Raw genomic sequence first — 18896 nt, forward strand, 5'->3', positions numbered from 1 at the left:
TAATACATGTTCTCTCTCTCATAATGGTATTCATACATCTCAGCAACTTTATTGTCAGATGATACATGATAAGCATATTAGATATTTTACTGTAGTAATGTATTATGCTGTTTATGTATTTTGTTTGGCAAATCATCCATGTTGTAATGACTCAAGCTTTTTTAAATGATGTTGGTAATATGTTCCCTAGAATTATTGTTAATTGTTGTTTTTAATCAGGCCGTTAAATAAATCATATTTTATCCTTCTCATAGAGTATTATATTTAAACTCCCAAAATTATCCCCTGGAAATATTACAAGGAAAGAGTATCTATCTTCTCATTTATTCTTTCTGCATATCTATATTATGCATATTATTTTCAACATACTTGATTATTTTAAGAGTCCATATCACAAATTACTTTTTTATGTTTTTGTCAAATCTTAAACCATCTGATATATCTAAATTAGATACACCCACCACCTTCCCAGAACTAATTGTATTACCATAAAAAAAAAAGTTGTTATTATTATTATTATTACTTTACATACATATAAATGCTAATAGTTTACCCATTTCAATTTATGACTACTGGCAGTTTGTATCCATACATTTTGATTCAGGTATGTGATTCTTGGTTCCACTCTACGTGTAAAGTGATAACAAGCAAAGGCTTTAAGACCTGGTCTTCCATTGATGAGGATCCATGTCATCAGTGTCATTCGCTAGGAGGCAAATGTGATCACTTAATGGGTATCCCACGACTTCAAAAAACTATCCTGCGTGGGTAAAAAATGTTGATGCTCACTGGACAAATAATAATGCAGAGTCTGCTAATAATATCATGAAGATTGGAACCAAATGGAAGCACACAAAAATATATCCGATCTGATAGACTTACTACAATCAATTGTCACTTACCAGTATAAAAAGATGTCGAAAGATCATTGATTGTTAGAGGCCATTTGAAGCTGGCATCCAATTATATGTATCACAGAGTTTCTATTGACGTGTGGTGTCAAGAAATGGAAACTGAACAAGAAGCAATATTTAGAAAGTTTCTCAAAGACAAGGGCACAAATAAGTTAACAGTAAGGTCGACAAATGGTAAAATCACTATACCAAAGACATCTTCGGGATAAAACCTCATCAGAGAAAAAGGATGAGAGCTGAGCGGAGTCAGAACAGAACAAAATAAAAAAAGGTTTACTGTCTTTGTAAAAATTATATATATATATATATATATAATATCACTAGCACACAGAACAAAATGATATATATAACATGTTTTTGGTTTCAAGATTTCCATTAGATAAATGGTTGTTGTCGGTGACTGGTAAATTAGATTAGGGAATGTTGTTACCCTACATATTACAACTAATTTAGCTGTCAACGCGTCTCATTGACTATTCCTGCAGCGGCTATGTCAAAATTACTTACAGAGTAAACAGTGCTAACAGACAGATTGACTTGTGTGTGTTTGTGTGTGTGAGAGAGAGAGACCAGAGATAGTTTTTGCATTATTTTAATTAAAGCAAAGCGTATTATGTGCGCTAATAAAACAATATCACAACCACATTTGTTATGCATGATTTATGTATTTAAGCCCGTACAATAAAAATTATAATATTTAATGTACATTACCATAATTTCTTTCGCAATATTCTATTTTTGTCCCCATTACAGTTCATTACTGTGTTTAGGGAGACCCGCTTAACTGTAACAAAAACTGCTGTATCAAGTCATTATTTGGTATGTAACAAAATAATGGATAAACTGTGGAACTTCTTTTGTAATGAGTGCTCAGGATTACCCATCTGTTGCAGAAGTGGATCCAGAAATATTGGTGTGTGTGTAATAGTAAAATTAGTACCACTACCACCTTTACAGTAGGAGGTGGGTGTAAACAAGTAGGCAAGGGCTCTATGTGTTGAACCCCTAATGAGGGCTCAAAGAAAAATGCCACTTGGAGCTAATCCATTTTAAACATTTCCAGCACATCATTTTAATCATCTGTTAGTATATTTAAAAAAAACACTTTGCTGTAGGAAACATATTTGTTCTTTCAAACTCATTGTCACCTCACCCACCCCCAAACTGCTCATTTTTACTCGTATGCTAGCAATACCTAACCAGTCATGGATTCAAAAATATCAGGGATTGGGGTGGGAAAGCATGAGACAGGCCAGGGGTCTGTGGGACGGTACACCTGGCAGTGGAGGCTCCTGTATTTTGAGTGTGTGCAGAGCATAACTTCAACTCTTTAACTGTAAATAAAAATAGTATCCAGTGTAGGAATAGATCTACACTTGCTAATGTTGGTCCAAATTATTCTCATGGTCGGAACTGCCACCAATTCATCGAACAATTAAACTAAAATCCTATTTCTGATGCTGTTTCTGGTATCTAGCCTATATATATCTATTCCCTAAGGATAAATAATAATAATAATAATAATAATAATAATAATAATAATGGAGGTAGGTATAAAACCCTCTTTTTTTAAAAACAAATCTTTAGAGTCACGAATAGAAGACCTTCGACCGCTGGCTATAATGTACATCACAGCACTTGATTTGGGGTGCAACCAATGTGCACACTTCAATTAATTGGTGAGTGTACTCATTAGTTGCCCTCGAATCAAGTGCCTGTGATGTACATCTAGGCATGTGCGTGTGGCGAAAGCATGACCCATTTGTCCTAGAAAGTCCCGATGTTCTCGAAATTTCCTTACCGTTTTTTATCTGGAACAATCAACTCCAAATGTGACATCAAATTATAAAGTTTCTACATCGAAACCTGAAAAAAGTGATTTGCTACAAACTCGTCTCAGATGAATGAACAATAATAAGAATCAAAATAAAACTGACCATACCCAGATAACGGCTGCAAGGCCAGTTCATTCTGGAAATGATACTCCTTTAAATCGTATAAATTAACTATAAACTTTTAAAATATTGACCTGTACACACTAAGTACTTCCAATAAATAGGCTCCTGTACGAATCAACGTGTTTACCTAACACTGACTATGCCATTTGGAATATCTTCGTCTCTTTTCAGAACAAGTGGAATAACTCCAAGCATACCATTAAACAGGGTAGCTCTCATCAGTTTCGTATTTTACATCGGGAGAGTGAGAATTTTAATGTGAAAATAAATCCTCTGGTTTCCTCACTGGTTATAATGGTGATTTAAAAAGAGAACCTTGTATATCTAAGGCATTGTTTCAACAAACCTTTAAATCCATTTACTTTGGTGATAATTAATGAGTGTAATATGGGTTTAAGTGTTTACAGCTTTGCCTTACTTCAGATGTGCATTACGCAAAAGAACTGCTAGCTCCGCTTGGCTATTTTCACTTCCTGTCAACCCGCTCTAGTGACCTAGTGGTTAGAGCGTCCTCCTCGAATGCGGGAAGTCGCTGGTTCGAACCCCAGCCGACTCATACCAAAGTCTTATAAACATGGTGCTAACAGCTGTCTCGCTAGACGATCAGCATCAAGTGGTTAGTGTTTTTGACTGGTCGGCCTGGTGTCAGGATAATGTTACTGCGTGGGACATCATGCTACATGTCTGCGGCATGATGCCAAAGTGCTAGACATTACTATAAACTGACACACTGCAGACATCCTAGCGATATGACTGAAATTTTTAAAAAGCTACGTTAGAAATCCAAATCACACACACACACACACACACACACACATACACATACACATACACACGCATATCCTGGCCTTTTGAAGTAAATCGTAAAAAAGAAAGAAATACAAAAAAGTCTATTTCGTTTTTATTTTATTTTACAATTGATGTATTTTGGTAATTCATTCATTGCACTTTCTGGTATTGTCTAGTCTGACAAAATTCACTTTCCATATTTTGAACAACTGCTAAAGACAACGTACTTTAGACTAACTAAGGCTGATTTTTTGAGCAAAAAGGAGCTGTCACTTTTAGTTATATGTTCTTAAATCATGTGCTTAAATTTCCACAAGCACAATGTAAAAATAAATTACTACCATGAAAGTAACATAGGTGTATATCAACATTCTCTCCATTGTGGCATGTTGCAAATGTAAACAACATAATCTTATAATCACCGCTCTCTCAGAAATTCATATATCTGAACTGCGCTCCACCCCCAACAAAACAAACAAATGTTACACTGGTCCCCTATCGTACTTCTACATTTATTTTTGGCTGGATTTAGATCACAATTATTATTTCCGGTCGTAGTCCCAGTCTATTTTCAGATCATTTTTTTTTTCCTCTCTCATTTTGGTGGCGATACTAGAGTTGGATATATGCATTCTTGTTATTGATTTAAAATTACTTATCATTTAGAATTTGAGTATTATGGTGTGATTGTGTGTATTTCGGCGACAGTGCATAATAATGAGGCACTGATAATGCTAATGCGGAAGAGAATGCTGTGAACATTACAGAATGCTTTAAAAAAAAAATGCTAGATAACCTGGGAGGAGAACTTCACAGTGAGTTCGTCTTTAAAAGCGTTTTACATTAGCATAAGATTTATTAGGATTTGGACATAATGGGATGTTCAGCACTAAGAAACGAATGTAGACGCCATATTGAAAAATAAAATTGTGATCTAAGTCAAGCTATACAGGGCCCGTGTACCAGACCATAGAAAAGGCAGATGATTTTCCTACTGCACCTACACAACGAATAGTCCTGTACCCTCTAACAAGGTTTAAGCTTTTAACATATGACGGAGTTAACATGTCACCTCAAAGGTTATAAGAAACAGCCAGAATAACAAATTATTCAGTCCATCCAGGTTGTTTTGTGTGGGAGATAAATATCCCTCTGAAGTACAGAGAGAGAGAGAGAGAGAGAGAGAGAGAGAGAGAGTTGTTGTAGGGTTTAACGCCATTTTTCAGCACACGATAGGCTATCCATGGCGGTCAGTATTAATGGTGGAGGAAGAACCCGGTAAAACCCCGGAAAGAACCACCAACGCACGAAAAGCTACTGGCAAGCTTTCTCACATACCCACGTTGGCTGAATCCGAGACTAGAACCCACGGAGACAGAGGTGAGATGTCAGTGATCCGTAACGGAGAGCGCTTTAGATCACTCGGCCACTCTTGGCCCCTGAGAGAGAGAGAGAGAGAGAGAGAGAGAGAGAGAGAGAGAACAAACCCCACACCTATCATAATATAGACTGTCGGTTTAGGGGCTAATATCACCTATTCAGTAAAGGTGCACAAATCTGCTGACACTTTTGACTGCACACATCGGTGTATATTGTATACACTTGCCGGTGTTGCTCGTGGCTTTTGATCTGCCTTCAGCTGAAGGGTTCTTTTAGCGATAGGTATATTTTCTTTTCTCTGGATCAAATCCTACGTTTGGCGATTTGTAAATCCACGCGGAATAACACAACCCTCTGTCATGTGGCCATTTTGAATTTTGTGCTAGATATGGCTGTTACTAAATACCGGTAATAAATTTAATCGCTATACATTTCTCAGCAAGAAAAGAAACCGCAAAATATTCCGACCACTTCTGTTATATCTTTGATTGTACTGACATTCTGTTAATTCTTCTTTCGTTATTAGTAGAGGTAGTCCGAAAGACATCATAATATATTTGATGATAAGTAGGATTGTCGTGGAAGTTGCAAATGACAATCAGTTATCATTACAGTCGTTTTGAATACTCTTCAATGGGAGTGTAACTTTATCCTTGAAAAATTTAATAAATTCGCGAAATTCCGCAAATATATTTCTTCAACAAAAATATCTTTCTAACTGTTAAGTACCCATTATTTATACCTCTGAGGAAAATACGTTACTTATATATTTATATATATATATATATATATATAGAGAGAGAGAGAGAGAGAGAGAGAGAGAGAGAGAGTTGTTGTAGGGTTTAACGCCATTTTTCAGCACACGATAGGCTATACATGGCGGCCATATATATATATATATATATATATATATATATATATATATATATATATATGTATATATGTGTTCAGACATAGTTAAAAAGCACATGAAATAAGGGACTTACGTAATACTTGTTCTATATGTCCTGTGGCAATCACTCAGTTGAAAGGTTTATACAAGTCCAGGCGGTAAGCCGTCGCCAATCTATTGTGTGGACTTGGTGAATGTTTAAACGATTGAGAAAACAGTAAGCAAAAACGCCATGGGATAATTATCGGTATCTTTTAGACCGATATATATATATATATATGATTTCTGCATAAGCAAACCCTACAGTTTAGAAACACAATACCGCTAGTTAAAAAGGGTTCTTTTAATTGCTTAAAAAAACCTTTCTAATGAATGCAAGTCACATTGAAATCGGATTATCTCAAGTGTTACCTCTACGTTTTCACACAAGAGCGGAAGATTAAAGGTTTCACTGCAAGCGGTCTAATTTCGAAGCATTTACCGCCATATGGTTAATTAACCCCACATTATCTACGGCCATAGTAAATACTAGTCATAAATGCTTACATATTCAGAACACAATGCCGATTTTCACAAAAATACAAAATGCAACTTTGAACGTTACTACAAAAGGGTTTTTGATTAAGGACCGAATCATTTAATGTAGGGGGAAAGGGTGGGGGTAAGCAAAGATATCAGGATCCCCAAATGCTTTTTGTTGTTGCTGAAAATAAACATTTTAAATGACTGGTCCCATAACGCATTTGGTTCAGTAATGCACGACAGGCACTGCATGAATTGTTAGAATGTCATAATCCTAGGCTGGATGGTTTCTGATAACCTCTCCAGCCAGTCCTGGTCGGTATGTCTTTGAAATATTCGTTATTTTAATCCAAGACGGGATTGTGTATAAATGTTATACAGGTATAAGATATTTCAGTTATGATAGTTAATCTGTAAACATAAAAATACAACTATGGTGATAAAATCTCACCAAGTGTGATACATATAACTTGTAAAATAAATTAAATGGATTATTAACAGAATACTGGCGATACTTACTGGGTTAGAGAATGAAATAGCGCCCATTGGACCTACATGACTGAATGCCATGATGGCAATTTTGATAATCTTGGTAGTTTTTTTGTTGTTGCTACTTGTCCTCTTGATGATTATATTAGCACGGGCTTCAACCAAACAGACTGGTATCATGTTTATTTGGTCCGACATGAATGTGGTGCTGATTTGACATCCAAGATGGACGCAGCTGCTGCAAATCTTGTCGCTACACCTCTTTAATCGGAGAGTGTACCTCAAGCTTTAAAAAAAAAAAGAAAAAAAAAGTATAGTTGGTTCCAACTGAAAATGGCGCTGGGTTTATATTCGATATGGCTCTCATAGAGTCTGCACTGTTTTTGTTTCTCAAAATATCCGAGATGGTTTCCACACTCAGCTGTTAAAAAGAAGCCATTGTCTTATCTTGAATTCTTGCAAATTCTTTTCAGCTAGTAGAGCATCCTGCTCACTTGGGATTCCATCTTACATTATCCAGGAAACTGACATGTATATATTTCTTTAATTCTGATCATTTTTAAAAGAAATAAATATTAATTCTGTTATGAATCAGCCATTTCTCCGTAGTACAGGTGAGATGAATATTATGTACATTAAAAACATATTTCCACTGTGACGCTCTCTCTCTCTCTATCTCTCTCGTACAGACATGCACGCACGCACATATACATACTAAAAACTAAATCACATACAAATACATTTCTTTCTTTGAGACGTAACTTCAAATACCTGCAAGTATTTTCAATATTCAGAATCGTTAAAGGTTTGGTATACATAATAAATAACGAATCTTGTCACTTCATGATCAGTACATGCATTGTTGCATCCGTATTAATAGCAACATCGTATCCAGAAGAGAAAAGACTGTCAAATAAATATATTCGTTGAAAATCATAAAATTCAACTCAATGTGCAAAGTGGTAACCATAATCTTCTATGTTTTTGCAAAAGAAGACAATTATCGGGTCCCTCAAATCGGTATTAGCAAAGGCAAGATTATTCGACCGTAACATGAATGACCAATGTGGCATAGTACATGTCTAGACATTTATGCATGTGCTTTCCTGTATATTTACATTTCTTGGAAATATGTTGGGCTTAATCAATTCTGAGAGAAGTTTTAGAAACTAAGAAATATAAACTGCCTTTCAAGACTGTTTGTTAATTATCCTTTTGGGGACGTCCATTCATTATGTCAACAATTTTTAGGCAATTTTTTACCCTCCTCCCACCTTGTCAACAACTGTCAAACTTTCAGTAACCCCCCCCCCCCCCAATATCAACGTGTACAATATTTGTAAGGCATTAAGGTTACTGCATCTGGTTGAAGAAGTTGTATGCTTGTGTAGGCTACATAATTTATGTTATGTAATATGTTAAAGATGACTGTATAATAGACAAACTCTCACGTTTTCTAGGCTCAGTTATCCATCCTTGGAGGGATAGCTCATGGACTTCAATATATATAGCATCTATACATATAACATAGATGCTATTTAATAGAGCTCCATGGATAGCTATACTATTTAGATGTCTATGGCTCAGTGCAGTCTTTGAATTTAGTAACAGCTTCCCTTAAAAATCTGTCTACAGTCTACAATTTACATTGAATAAAAACAAAATATGATGATGACTATGACTTCCTTAGCAATAGCTCAATCGGTTTAGGATTAAACTGGTGGGCTGTTGACGGGCGAGCGAGTGTGTGCCATATCAAAGCACCAACTAATTTCCTATTTTTTGATTTATTAAATTTGTTGTAAAAAATAGCATTGTTGACGTCAATTTATCTTTAACTCCCCCTCCCCCATGTCAACAATTTTCAAACTTCTTCAAACCCCCTCCCCCTATATTGTTGACATAATTAATGGACGAGCCCTTTCAAAGGCCCCTCCCAAGTTCCATCTCAAGGGTGGTAAAATGACGTTGACGGCTGAAAAAAAACCCTTCTTACTGGTTGAGTAAACACATGGGTTTCCCTTCAGGCTAAGAACTCATCTGGCACGTGACATGTATAAGAGCAAACGGTTAGAACCGTAATATTAGTCAGTTTACCGAAGTGGTAGAGTGTAGACGTGCCTATTGCTTTCATCACTTTCTAAGAGAAGTTGAAACAAGGTCACTAAATTGCATTCTTACTGTTGTTATGTAACAGTGTTATACACCTATGTCAACAATTCCTCAGAAGAAAGGAGACTCTACCGACTAAATTTTTATCAACGCAAGGTAAGCTGGTTTCTTTTGTACCTTTTCTTGTTTGTCAACTACTAGAAACACATGTTTTCTTACATACTAAGATGTACGTATGTTACGAAGTTATTTTTTCATGGCCTTTGACCTTTAACCCGATTTCCTGGATAGATGATCATTAGACATGTCACTTGCTAAACTAGGTGAAACCCAACAAATATAATTTGGGGTGGGTGGATTAAGTTATGGTGGTGGAATCATTCAAGACATTCTTCACGTATATCTGCAACTTTTAAAGCAGATATATTAATACCTATTTGTGTTATCATACTGACATGCGAGTAGTACATATGAATCTAGCGTTTATATATTATTTGTAATCACTTTTAATGAGAATAATCGCAAAGTCGTATCCAAATTCACTAGTCGTTGTATTCACAATGTTAATGAAATGTACAAATTTGAGCGATGGCTTTGGACTTTGCCCAAAGGTCAGTTAGGTTTGGTTTCCAGAACGACTTCACAAAAGTGCACACCAGTTGGTGACTAAATCTGCACAAATAAAGTGCTGCATGTGCAAACTATATTTCAAGTATGACGAGTAGTGAGTGACTAGTGATTAAAATATTCAAAATGGCCACTACGATGCCATGATGGAATTGAGGTAAGCGCAATGTGGTGTTTAACGAAAGCTCTATGGACAGTTTATTATAAATCAAGTATTGGCATTCACAGCACAATTTTCTTAAAATCACACCGTCACTGTCCTGGCGAAGTAGGACGTTGGGCATTTTATTTTAATCAGACTGGTTCACAGCACAGTTTATCATTGTCGACCTATAACGAAACTGGAATACCCAAATCGGTCCATTACGTACTCGGTTCACGATTTGTTGAATAGATGCAGATACAACATCGCTTGTAAATAATCGTTTCATATTTTTTTTCCCTTCAAACTATCTTTGAACTTTATGGTGCATCTGTGTATCCAGTTAAACTCCACAATACTTTCAGTACCGACCATTTACTAGAATGTAATGACATATTTACTTTATTTCATGCCTCATCCATCCACATTTATCGCAAAATCATTATTATATACACTCCCCATGACATGCAAACGGCAAAATCGATGTTAACGTACGCAGATATTTCTGGACGAGGGATTAAAGGTGTGATCAGAGAAAAGAAATTAGTCAGAATTGAATGTCGCGCGCAGTGATGTCAAAACGATAGTTGATTTGGATGGACCGAATCTGTAATGGATTGACTACGGGCCGAGATCTCCATTCGCCAATTTATCATCATGCTTGGTTCTATCACTGGATCCATGCAGTACATCTGTAAGAGGGAAATGGGCATATCAGCAAGCATGGACTTGTCTTTAGAGTAAATATCAAGGTTTCACCCATTCCAATTTTCTATGCTTACAAATATTTATTATCCGTAGACCTCCCCATATGCATTTGTGTTAAAACGCCTCCCCCTCCATGCATACGTACTAAACGGACGGCTCCATAATATATGAATTTATAACAAAGCATGAATTTGTGTCGATCTTACTGAACCAAAGAGACTCGAAACGTTGCTTAGATATTATATATAATACATGTTCGACAAGTTAATTGTAAGCAATGATATGATCCCTGTGATAGAACAACGTAACCACCCAGACATAACTGGAATAAACGATTGACATAAATATTCCTTATATGGTCTCATATCATATACAGAAGCTTAATATATTTTACAAATAACACACCAGGCCTAAAACCCTTTTTCAGATGCATTCACAGCAGATTTGTTTTTTTTTTAACATCTTTAAAGTATGTGGCATTAACTTCTACTCAGAAATAATTTATAAGTATTTATGTATATCTAAAGGTGATGAACCATAGTAGATTTGACTGATTTCACTTTTAATTGTATTAAATTTTGTTCTGCATTGTAAGTAGGATTAACAAGTATGCAAATACTTTAGAATAAATCATTCATTGGAGAGAACAATATAAACTGGTGTCATTTCACATCAAACAATGCAATATTACAGACTGGATCGTTTGATTTAAAGAAGAAAAAAAAACATTTGCATAAATACAAAACTGAGTGCAAACAACAGTTTCTACAAGAAAAAGGAAGAAGATGACTGGCAGACATTTTCTTTGTTACCATATGAAACTTAAAAATATCCAAATCTTAGATGATAACAGCTTTATAGAATTTTCACCTACAAATGCATTTCTTAAAAGAATCAAAATCATCCCAACTGAGCTTCTCTTTTTGCATGTTAATGTGCACAGACAATTTCTCATAACTTTTGGGATTGCCACATACTTAAGATTTTTTACAAATGATATTTCGCAATGGTTAAAAAGTAACTAAAATAATTTTGAATTCACAAACAAAACTCAGGCTGAACATAATTCACACAACAATATATTTACAAATGTAGATTTATTAGAGATAGTCCGACTTTGTCTCATTTGGAAAAGATTGTTTTTTTAACTTCAGTTAAAAGAATAAAGTGTTTACAGAATGTACATGGGAAAGGGTTGACAATAGATGGTCATTGGAAACGTGTGTGTGTGTGAGTGTGAACATATGGGTGATATGTGAATGTGCATGATATGTATGTATGTGTGTATGAAAAAGCCATTATTTGTTTACTGTCATATTTGTTTAGTGCAAATGCTAATTGTGCCAAATATAATATGTTTTTGGGATATATATGTAGACATTTCTTTACCCATGTTAAAATATCTCTTTTCTAAACTTTGTTTTAGAGTTACCTAATTAATAATCTAGTAATATTAATTTTTTTCTTATGTTTTGAAATATTGTATCAATGTTTATGTATGACATGTGTGTTTAATGTCTTTATGTTGATAAAACCTTTAAAAATGAGGGCAAAAATTAAGTTTATTTCTCTCGTTTTAGTTTTTCCATTACAACTTGTAACATGCACATATTATCCATTTTAAGATACTTACCAGTTAGATTTTTTGGGGGGTTGGGCTGCAATTTTATTTTGAGTCAAGATTTTCTTTTCTTTTATCTCAAGTAATTACTTTCTTTCCGATATCATAATGGCTGTGGTGTTATTTTACTATAAATCTGAGCAAGATATTTTTCCAGCTATTCTTAGATGGAATTCATGAAAAGAAAAAACATGCTCTTGCCCCAGAACAAATATTTTTTAAATTTGTAAAATAATGGCTGTATACTGTGGTACAAAGTATTTTATGATGCCAAACACTAATAACAATTAGGATATATAGTTAAACTTGATTGCAGGACAGAAACGCGCAACAAAAAAAGTAACAATTCTTATCTTCACAGTTTTGAAAGATATAGGATAAAACATCTCAGGAATGAAAACAAAAAAGATAAATATACCATATTTACTCACTATACAAGTCATCCAACTGCAAAGTGCATAGACCCAGATCTGCAAATGCATAATGCACCAACAGATCTGGGCCTCTGCAGCTGGTTAGGAGTAATCAGTAGAACAAAGAAGATTGACCCCAATCTGCATGTACATTATGCTACCGCAGATCAAGATCTTTGTTGATTGAAGTTCATACATTGTCCGAACACTAAACTGCTGAGCACCTAGCAAAGCAGCTGTTAGTACCATCTTTGGTATGACTTGGCTGGGGATCAAACCCATGACTTCCCACATCCAAGGCAGAGGCTCTAACCACTAGGCCATTGGAGCGGTTCACATTTATTGGTTTTCAAAGTTTAATTGATTTCTTTTTGAAATTTCGTCTTACCTTAAGCCATCTATCCTGGCATAGGTGTATTTTGGGACTGTTACACAATTAAGGGAAAGTAGATATTGTTTAAATTTCAATTTAAGTACTTTTGCAGTCATTTATTATATCTTATGACAAACACTATAGTGTGTGTGTGTGTGTAAGACCTGCTGGGTAATGAATAATACACACTATTTAATTTGTTTGGGGCCCAAACTGCTCTAATAGTGTATTGTACATGTACCTAGATTATGACCCTACTAAAGTACTCTCAGTTTGTCTTCCAAGAAATAAGACTTCCTGGATGACAATGTTAAGAGGGCAGAGTGAAGTACAAAGTAAAACTAACCTACCAAAATAGATTACCAAATTGTGTGTCATGTATGAGGAATTCTCATAAAAGATAAATACAGAGGAACAGAATATAACTCAGAGTGTGTGTCAGCTTTGTGTATCAAGTATACAACCTAAAAGTAAACCACACAAGAATACACATCTATATATTGTTGTTGGAAGGGATACTTGGACTAAGGGAGGTAAGTGTTGAGGGGGAGGTAATCTATAACAAAAGCAGACAAGTCCATGTACAACAGTTACCATGAGGCAAAATATATGTATTTTCCCCGTGTTTGATAGAAATTTATATATTGTGATAAGGATAACACTGAGTAGACATAATTCAGGCCAGCCACATTTCATAATTTTGGCCACTGATATAGATACATTATAAGCAAAGATAATCCAAAAGTGCTGATATTTTTTCTCCCATTAAAAGTACCATGTGAAAACCCACTTATAACCACAGATAAGAGGTGTAGTCACAAGACATTAGGGAGCAGATCTGCACCTATAAAGGGGTGCAGAGTCAATAAAGCAAAACCTTTTATTGCTATTATGCAAAAACTTTTAATCCTGTCAAGCAATATTATTTGATTTCCTTACTGATACTCACATATCATTAGAAATTTAAATAATGACAATTATACAACTGGCTCATTTCATGTCAATAAAAAGCTTATTGGATCTATGTTGAATTGTTATTTTAAATCATGTTAAATCATTTTATGAGGTAAAATCCTAAAATTACTTCCCACATGGACCATTTGTCTGCCACAGTTACCTCTGTCAATAAAAAGCTCATTGGATCTATGTTGAATTGTTATTTTAAATCATGTTAAATCATTTTATGAGATAAAATTATAAAATTACTTCCCACATGGACCATTTGTCTGCCACAGTTACTTTCATGTCAATAAAAAGCTCATTGGATCTTATGTTGAATTGTTATTTTAAATCATGTTAAATCATATTTATGAAACAAAATCCTAATATTACTTCCCACATGGACCCTTTGTCTGCCACAGTTACCTCTGTACACTAATCTGGCTTCAATATTTATTCCATAAAGCCATCAGAAAGCATAAACTGCCATGATTACCAATAAGCTTGTTTGCAGTTTTTGAAATATGCTGTGATTATATTAAAAAAAACCTGGGCAATAGTATTAATTTTGTGTGTGGTTTTGGTTCATGGCACAGCAACACAACCAGCTTATATAGTGCTGATGCTGTTGGAGTAGGGTGCCTTTCCCAAGGACACAGTGTGGTAACTGAACTAGGATGATCTAATGGAAGGATTCAAACCATGCCCTCTTTCAATTGGTACCAATGCGTACAAGGCCTATTGCTTTCACATTAATTTAGTTTGTACATATATTTTGTTTTTAGACCACTGATATTACAATAAAAGGTACAGTTCTGCAAGCATTAGCTTTCCAAAATGCCACAGGGTCAGCAACATTCAATTCACTGTTTCATTATGTAAGAATGGTCAGCTGGGGACATTTATTTTAAGGCTTTAGTAGGACTACATAATATAATGAGAAAGTGACATTTATGCTCAAGTGATCACTAATTTGCACTGGAGTAAGTCTTATAAGTCTAATGTGTCCTGATTTACTTTGTTGCCAAAAATCCCTTGATTCAGGTTCTGTGAAATTATTCCCACAAAGAATCATGCTGCATAAGATTGATATTTCTAACTGCAACATATAGTGGACACACATGGACACATGTATAGACACACACACATAGGTATAGTTTTGCAATACTGGCCAGGGGCAGTGGGTCAGGGCATGTCCCCATTTTCTTGTACACCATTATCATGCCCATTTTGAAACCTTTTGTGCTTTTGCTCTCCAACTCCATTAGTTACACAATGGTTAGGGTTTACAATTTAAGGAATCTGTTAATTTACTGCCTGATCTTCAGATACCTGTCTAAGGAGAAGTTTACTTATTGATTACATAATTCCACCAGGCCTTTGTGCTTGGAGAATACAAGTGCCCAAGGCAATGCCACTCATGGGTGTCTCAGTGGATTGAAACTGAAACCTGTCACAAAAATGTGTCACATCAAATAGTTCTGACAGGTATTGGCTGTTGTCATTTTCATTCATGTAGTTTATACTCTCAACCGAAACTGACAAGTAAACTGAATTTCTGTCACCATTTTAGTAGTATTTCTCAATTAAATAAGAGTAAAATTCATGGATAAAGCAAATGCTAATGACTGGTTTAAACACTAGCAACTACTCATCTTGCTTTTCAATAAATTTGATTCACACAATTCACCTACATACACACAAAAGATGAAAAAAGGAAATACCATTTTAGACTTGCTTACTGCGAACATAGAGCCAGATCTGCACAGAACTGCGCATATTGTTAGTAATAATTAGAACAGCATATACCCTGATCTGCAGGTGCATTATGCTATGGCAGATCAGGAAATTTTGTTGATTGCAGTTTTACTTGACTTATAAGTAAATATATACAGAATATATTTCTTATATTATTTAAGTGGTAATTGATGAAAACTGTATTATGAAAACTTTGCTTCTTGTGAATCGTATATTAGACTTCATTTTTAAGTTTTAAAAGTAAGTTTTAAAAGTATGTGTATCTTTAACTTTATAATGTTAAAAATACTACATCCTTTGAATGCAGATCCAAAATTGCCAATTTTTATTTTGTGACAGAAACTGCTCCTTTAATGTAACAGATTTTTTACATCTCAGTAATATCACTTCATGGTAAAATAATGTGACCTCTTGGAGAATAATTCTATACCATGTCCTTGGAGGAAAATAGTACAATGAAAACACAGTTGCATTATATAAATTAACTGTTTTCTTATATTTGTGTAAGACAGTATTTGGTTTAAAGTCATTATACAGTATTTGTATGAAATTTAAACATTAGGTGCCTTGTATTATTTTATCACAAATTTAAAACTTTACACAAACTGTATCCTTCAAGCATTTTAAGTCATTTGTTTTATGACATCAATCAAGTAAGAAAAAAAGAGGCATGAATGTAATGGTGCTAGAAAGGTATTAATTGTCAAGCGGATGACTTTCATTTCATTCTAATGTACCGCTCCGATGGCCTAGTGGTTTGAGCATCCACCTCCGATGCGAAAGGTCGTGGGTTCGATCCTCGGCTGAGTCATACCAAAGACTTACAAAGCTGCATTGCTATTCTCTCAGCATTACGAGGTTGGTGTTAGGACTGGTCGGCCTGGTGTCTGGATAATGTGAATGGGTGGGACATCATACTACATGTCTGAGGCATGATGCCCCAGTGCTAGCCATCACTATAAATTGCCACACTGCAGATGTCATAGCGATATGACTGAAAAACTCAAGCTACATTAAAAATCCAAGTCACGCACACACACACTCAGTCTCGTATTGTTTTAAAATGGACATTCTAAGTACACTGTGAACAACTCAAATCTAAGGGATAACATGCACATGCTGGGTGGTGTTAAGGATATATTTTGCTGCAATCTTTTTGAGGTCCAAAACTCTTGCAAGACTTGGATTAAATCCTAAGTTTGTCAGTTTCATTTCCAACTTGTGCCAGTTTGTGATATTATTTTGAATACCTTTAAAATCTTTTTTCCCCCCTCAAGAGTAGACCTATTCAAGCAATGGATAATTATCAACCCAATTGCTTGTATCAAATTTTACAATTTTTGCTGCAACATAATCTGGCAAATCTCCTTGGGGGATTTTTAGTTACCTTGGACTTTCATTCATTTCATGGTTCTGACTCTAGATTGAAACTGAGGGGTGATTCATTTTCATGTCAAGTTGTTTGCTGGACATAACAACATTGCTTACTTTGTGAATACAACCACAGGGGCTCCTATCGCTGCTTACAATTTACCTGTCATACATGCGCTACAGTTTTTATACAGTGCATGTATAACAGGTAAAGTGTAAGCAGCATTAGGAGCCCCTGTGAATACAACCACCTCCCCAAACCAAACACCTCCCCCCGAAAGAAAAACCAAAAGAAATAACAAATTTGATCAATGTGTTTATTTTACTTATGAAACAGTTAAGACAATCCAACATTTAAAAAAAAATGTGTATCAGTCTACACGTGCGAGGTCAATTACTAACCATCCTAGATGATCCCACCATTTCGTATAATTTTCCCTTAAAAGAAAAAAGGTACAGTACTTCGTCTACATATTCATCTCGTCTTTGCACACTGGCATGAACTCGTTCTGTCGGTCAGAAAAGAGAAAAAGCACACGGTTGAATACACACACAACCTGCCCTCCTACCAATCTGTCATATTTGTAGCTATGGGAGATTCTATCAACCGGAACAAATGCTTGCGATAGCCAGTGGCCCAGTGTCCTGACACATGGTACTATGTACGCATGATTACTTCCGGCGAGCCATGCAAGGTTTAAATATGAAATTTCCTCGTTCCTGATTTTCATGTCCTCTTGGGTTCACGGAGAAAGAAAGCATAACTATTATGGAGGTACTGTATTATACAGTAGTCTACGTCACTTAATATTAAGAAATCAAAAACATCTCTATACTGTCGAGGTAGCTAGCTTTTAATTTTCAGTGTCCATTACGACCGCAGTTGAAATTATGCACATTTCACATGGCCAAGGGAACGTCTTAAACACCTTATAGAACAAAAATAGTATAATACTTCGTTTTTATATCATACAAATGTAGAATGACAAACTCTTAAATATAAAGGTTATTATTTGAATGTCATTTTTCGGTGATCACTGGTCACAATATTACATAACACTTGACCTTTTGAACTTTATCGACGGAAGTTAATGACCCTGACGGAAATTGCCGAAAACAGACGTCTCCTTGCAGACTGACTAAAGGTAGCCATGTTTTTAATCATCTGACAAATCTGTAATCATCCTTGCCTTTTAATCTAATTATTATCATCGCATATAGGTGGGTATGCAAGATAAAAGATCAAGCTTTCATTTTCACCTTTCATTTTATTCTAAAACAGGAGACGGGCTTGGGAACAAGCTTGGAACGGGTCCTTACCCAAGGACTTTACCCACCATTTTCATGTTGAAATGAATGGACTACAAAGTAAACCATCATCATCACCGCCAACTCAGTTTCAGGCACAGCAATACCAGCGGACACATACGTATCCTTTTCTGTTTCCCAGTGTGAAAATGACTCAATGTAAGTTTTTGTCTGAAATTTGGTATAGCAACTTGCCGGTGGTTCGTAACATGTGTTGTCAAGTGCTACATAAGCTGACAGTTATAATTTGGCGTATTTCGTCCTAAATTAGGAGTATATTTAGACATTCTAAGCACCACTTTTCTGCATAAATAATCTTTCGTTTCATATAAAAACACCTTGAACTTTTTTGTTTTCGTTTAGTATTGAATGTAGGCGGGGTCTTTTTGCGGCTCTTATTCAAGCTGCAACGTTACACTCACATGACGAAAGCATTACCGCATGGATGATCTACGCATGTCACTGAATCCAGTAATTTTAACTCTTAGCCATTGATTTTAATTTTTCATGTAGGGTACCATTTAAAACAAAGGAGTATTATTTAGAGGAATGTTTGAATCGTTATTTTGTTGAATTCGAT

The 18896-nt window shown here is 35.3% G+C and overlaps 2 protein-coding genes across 6 annotated transcripts in view; one reads left to right on the plus strand and one right to left on the minus strand.

Annotated features, from left to right (window-relative positions):
• Positions 1-3026, minus strand: part of LOC149774509 (lysosomal amino acid transporter 1 homolog) — a 72884-nt gene extending 69858 nt beyond the window's left edge. Inside the window, exon 1 of one of the 2 annotated variants that reach the window (XM_089945278.1) lies at positions 2944-3026. The gene's annotated coding sequence lies outside the window, so the exon portion shown is untranslated. Of the gene's footprint in view, positions 1-2856 lie in introns of both variants that reach the window. The other variant, XM_089945277.1, reaches the window with a different exon arrangement.
• A 10271-nt stretch (positions 3027-13297) lies between these two features.
• LOC149774510 (eukaryotic translation initiation factor 4 gamma 3-like) overlaps positions 13298-18896 on the plus strand; it is an 86402-nt gene continuing 80803 nt past the window's right edge. Inside the window, exons 1-2 of one of the 4 annotated variants that reach the window (XM_089945260.1) lie at positions 13298-13473; positions 18291-18475. In XM_089945260.1, coding sequence (XP_089801386.1) covers positions 18361-18475 — 115 coding nt within the window. In that variant the 5' untranslated portion in view covers positions 13298-13473; positions 18291-18360. Of the gene's footprint in view, positions 13474-17398; positions 17784-18081; positions 18154-18290; positions 18476-18896 lie in introns of those variants that run through there. The other 3 variants (XM_089945261.1, XM_089945258.1, XM_089945262.1) reach the window with 3 other exon arrangements.

The sequence above is a fragment of the Sinohyriopsis cumingii genome, unplaced genomic scaffold, assembly GCF_028554795.1.
Source record: "Sinohyriopsis cumingii isolate HCF-2022 unplaced genomic scaffold, ASM2855479v2 utg000229l, whole genome shotgun sequence".
NCBI lineage: Eukaryota > Metazoa > Mollusca > Bivalvia > Unionida > Unionidae > Sinohyriopsis > Sinohyriopsis cumingii.